The sequence below is a fragment of the Apodemus sylvaticus genome, chromosome X, assembly GCF_947179515.1.
Source record: "Apodemus sylvaticus chromosome X, mApoSyl1.1, whole genome shotgun sequence".
In the NCBI taxonomy this organism is placed as follows: Eukaryota; Metazoa; Chordata; class Mammalia; order Rodentia; family Muridae; genus Apodemus; species Apodemus sylvaticus.
The window spans coordinates 98,420,172-98,422,639 of NC_067495.1; the positions used below are offsets into that span (position 1 = coordinate 98,420,172).

Here is a 2,468-nt window from a genome sequence, read left to right on the forward strand (position 1 = left end):
CTGACCGTGTTGCATTGTGTAAAGGAGGTGAAACAGTGACCTTTCAGGGTCTCAAAGACAGGGCGGGGAGGGTGATGGGGAGGGACCTGTAGCCTCAGTCGCTGAGGGAGGGTGGAAAGTGAGTAGGAGAAAAGAGGGGACTAATCCTGGGGAACAAGGGAGGAGGGAAGAGGTAAAAATCCTGGGGAACCAGATGGCTAATTGTCTCTAGTAACTAAAAAAAAAAAAAAAAAAAAAGGCAAATAGAAACAAAGAAACAAAGAGAGGTGAGTGAAAATTCCCGTTGTCGTGTCTTTGGTTAGGAGATTCTGGCAAGTGCTGGCAAATGGACGCCAAAGTGGTTACTAGGGATCTGAGCCCAGCTGTGACGCGCACCCCTCACGTGACCAGGAGCCTATGTCTGCCCAATTCCCTCTCTCATCCTGGTCCTTTTTGCCTGTCCAGACACCGTCTTTCTATTACCCTTTGGTCGAGAAGGAAAGCAGAAGTAAGTAAGTTCCCTGGATCCTCTAGATTTGGTGATTGTCAGAGGTGCCTTTTAACCAGTGGGATCGGACCTTCAAGGCACAATCCCGATCTTCCACTATGCTCGAACCCCGCCCCCCCGCCCGCCCACGGTTTTGGTAGGGAAAATGGTGGTCTTGGGAGTGGGGTGGGGTACAAAGGACTGTGCTCCACGTGAGGTCTGAGGAAGGTGAACCACAAGGGAGCTGTTTTTGGAGCGGTTAGATGGTGCCCACATAAAGGGGTGTGCGTCATTGCTTCTGTTTCTCTCCCCTATCCCCGCCCCCTACCCTGTCTGGTGTTTAACTGTAGATTTTCGGGTCTCACCTATGAGCCTCAAAGGGGACCACACGGGCCGGAGGTTGGGGTAAGGATGATCAGTGGGACAGGGTCGGGGTCTGAGAATGAACACAGAATGTGGTAACGGTCTGCGGACTTCACTGCTCCGCCCCTGTCACTGCAGGAGAAGCTCGTGGCAAGGCCTGCTGGGAAAAATGGTGGTCTTTTGGGAAGGAGGGGGGCTTACTGCGCAGCAGCCGGCGGGAGAGCCCAAGAGCTTCCGAATAAGCTAAGATTTAAAGAGACCCGTCCCAGTCAGGGAAAGTCAGGGATTGAAAAGCATAGCTGGGGTGTTGATCCAGCTTGCCAAGTATTGTGACTCTATTCTTTTTTTTTTTTATTGTCTCAAGAATAATAATTGCTTGAAGAAACTTCTCAACATGGAAAACTCACGCAATGAAAATGAAGAACAACCAGAGAGCACTCTAAAGATCGATGAAGAGCAGCCTGCACTGGAGCAGTCTCCTGAAAATCAGTGCTCTGAGGAGGACCAATTCTCGGAGGATCTGTCCTCCGAGGAGCAGTCCTCCTCCGAGGAGGAGTTCTTTCCTGAAGAGCTTCTGCCTGAGCTGCTGCCAGAGATGCTGCTGTCTGAAGATCGTCCTCCGCAGGAGTGTCTCTCACAGAAGAACCTGTTCGAAGACTGTATTCCCATGGAGCAGCCTCCCTGTGGGATGGGCAAACACAAGCTAGAGGAGGGAAGTTTCAAAGAAAGGCTGGCCCGTTCCCGCCCTCAATTCAGAGGAGACATTCATGGTAGAAATTTAAGTAATGAAGAAATGATACAGGCAGCGGATGAGTTGGAAGAGATGAAGAGAGTGCGAAATAAACTGATGATAATGCATTGGAAGGCAAAACGGAGCCGCCCTTACCCTATTTAATGCCCCACTTTTAGTTGGTTTGCTTGACCATAGCATTTGCTACCTGGCCCTTCTGTCTGCATCTTCTTATATGCCATTTCCCATCTTAGTTGTAACAGTTTTATTCAAGTTGTGCAGTTTTATTTCAGGTGTTTGACTTGTAACTGGAACGGGTTTGATTTTTTTTAACCTTCCAAAATCCGAGTGTAATCCATTTGCATGGAAAGATATACATTATATATATATGAGGTGATAAAAGCAAAAGGTATATACATAGCATCCCATTTTTGTAAAAGGAAAACACATTTATATATTAGTATGCAAAGAAAAGCTAAAAACTATATATGTAAAGGCTAGCTAACATTGGTTGTCTGTATGGTAAAGATAATAGGTGTTTTTTATATTTTTTAAATTTTGCTTTATCTAAAAGTCTCACTTTTCATGATGAATACATTTTATTTATGTTGCACAACAATTTAATGAAAAATGTGAAGCAAGCCTAAAATCAAAACGTGTTAATCAGCTTATAAAGGCGATGTGCTCCTTAATAAATATTTATCAGAACTTAAAAGTTAATCCAATGTTTCTTCTGAATCTCTTTTCTAAGATTTATCTTATTTTTTAATTTGTATGAGTGTTTTGCCTATACCAGGTGTGTGAATCGTGTCTGCAGAGGTCAAACAAAGGTGTTGGATCCCCTAGAACTGGAGTTACAGATGGTTGTGAACTGCCACATGGATTCTGGATTTAAACCTAAGTCCTCTG

The 2,468-nt window shown here is 45.2% G+C and overlaps 1 protein-coding gene across 2 annotated transcripts; it reads left to right on the plus strand.

The window, feature by feature from the left end:
• The first annotated feature begins 306 nt into the window (after window positions 1-306).
• Window positions 307-2,258, plus strand: Tceal1 (transcription elongation factor A like 1). Of its 2 annotated transcripts, none has more exons than XM_052170750.1 (2): window positions 307-487; window positions 1,194-2,258. In XM_052170750.1, the coding sequence occupies exons 1-2, from the start codon at window positions 326-328 to the stop codon at window positions 1,722-1,724; spliced, it is 693 nt and encodes a 230-aa protein (XP_052026710.1). In that variant the 5' UTR covers window positions 307-325; the 3' UTR covers window positions 1,725-2,258. The 2 variants fall into 2 exon arrangements, with proteins under 2 accessions (XP_052026710.1, XP_052026711.1); XM_052170751.1 differs by having other exon boundaries at window positions 429-491.
• The last annotated feature ends 210 nt before the right edge of the window (window positions 2,259-2,468 follow it).

What these genes read in the sequence shown, in the direction of transcription:
- Tceal1 (XM_052170750.1), top strand. Translation starts at nt 326, where the DNA reads ATGGACGCCAAAGTGGTTACTAGGGATCTGAGCCCAGCTGTGACGCGC. An exon ending in GGTCGAGAAGGAAAGCAGAA is followed by an intron (nt 488 to 1,193) that starts GTAAGTAAGTTC and finishes TATTGTCTCAAG; the next exon opens with AATAATAATTGCTTGAAGAA.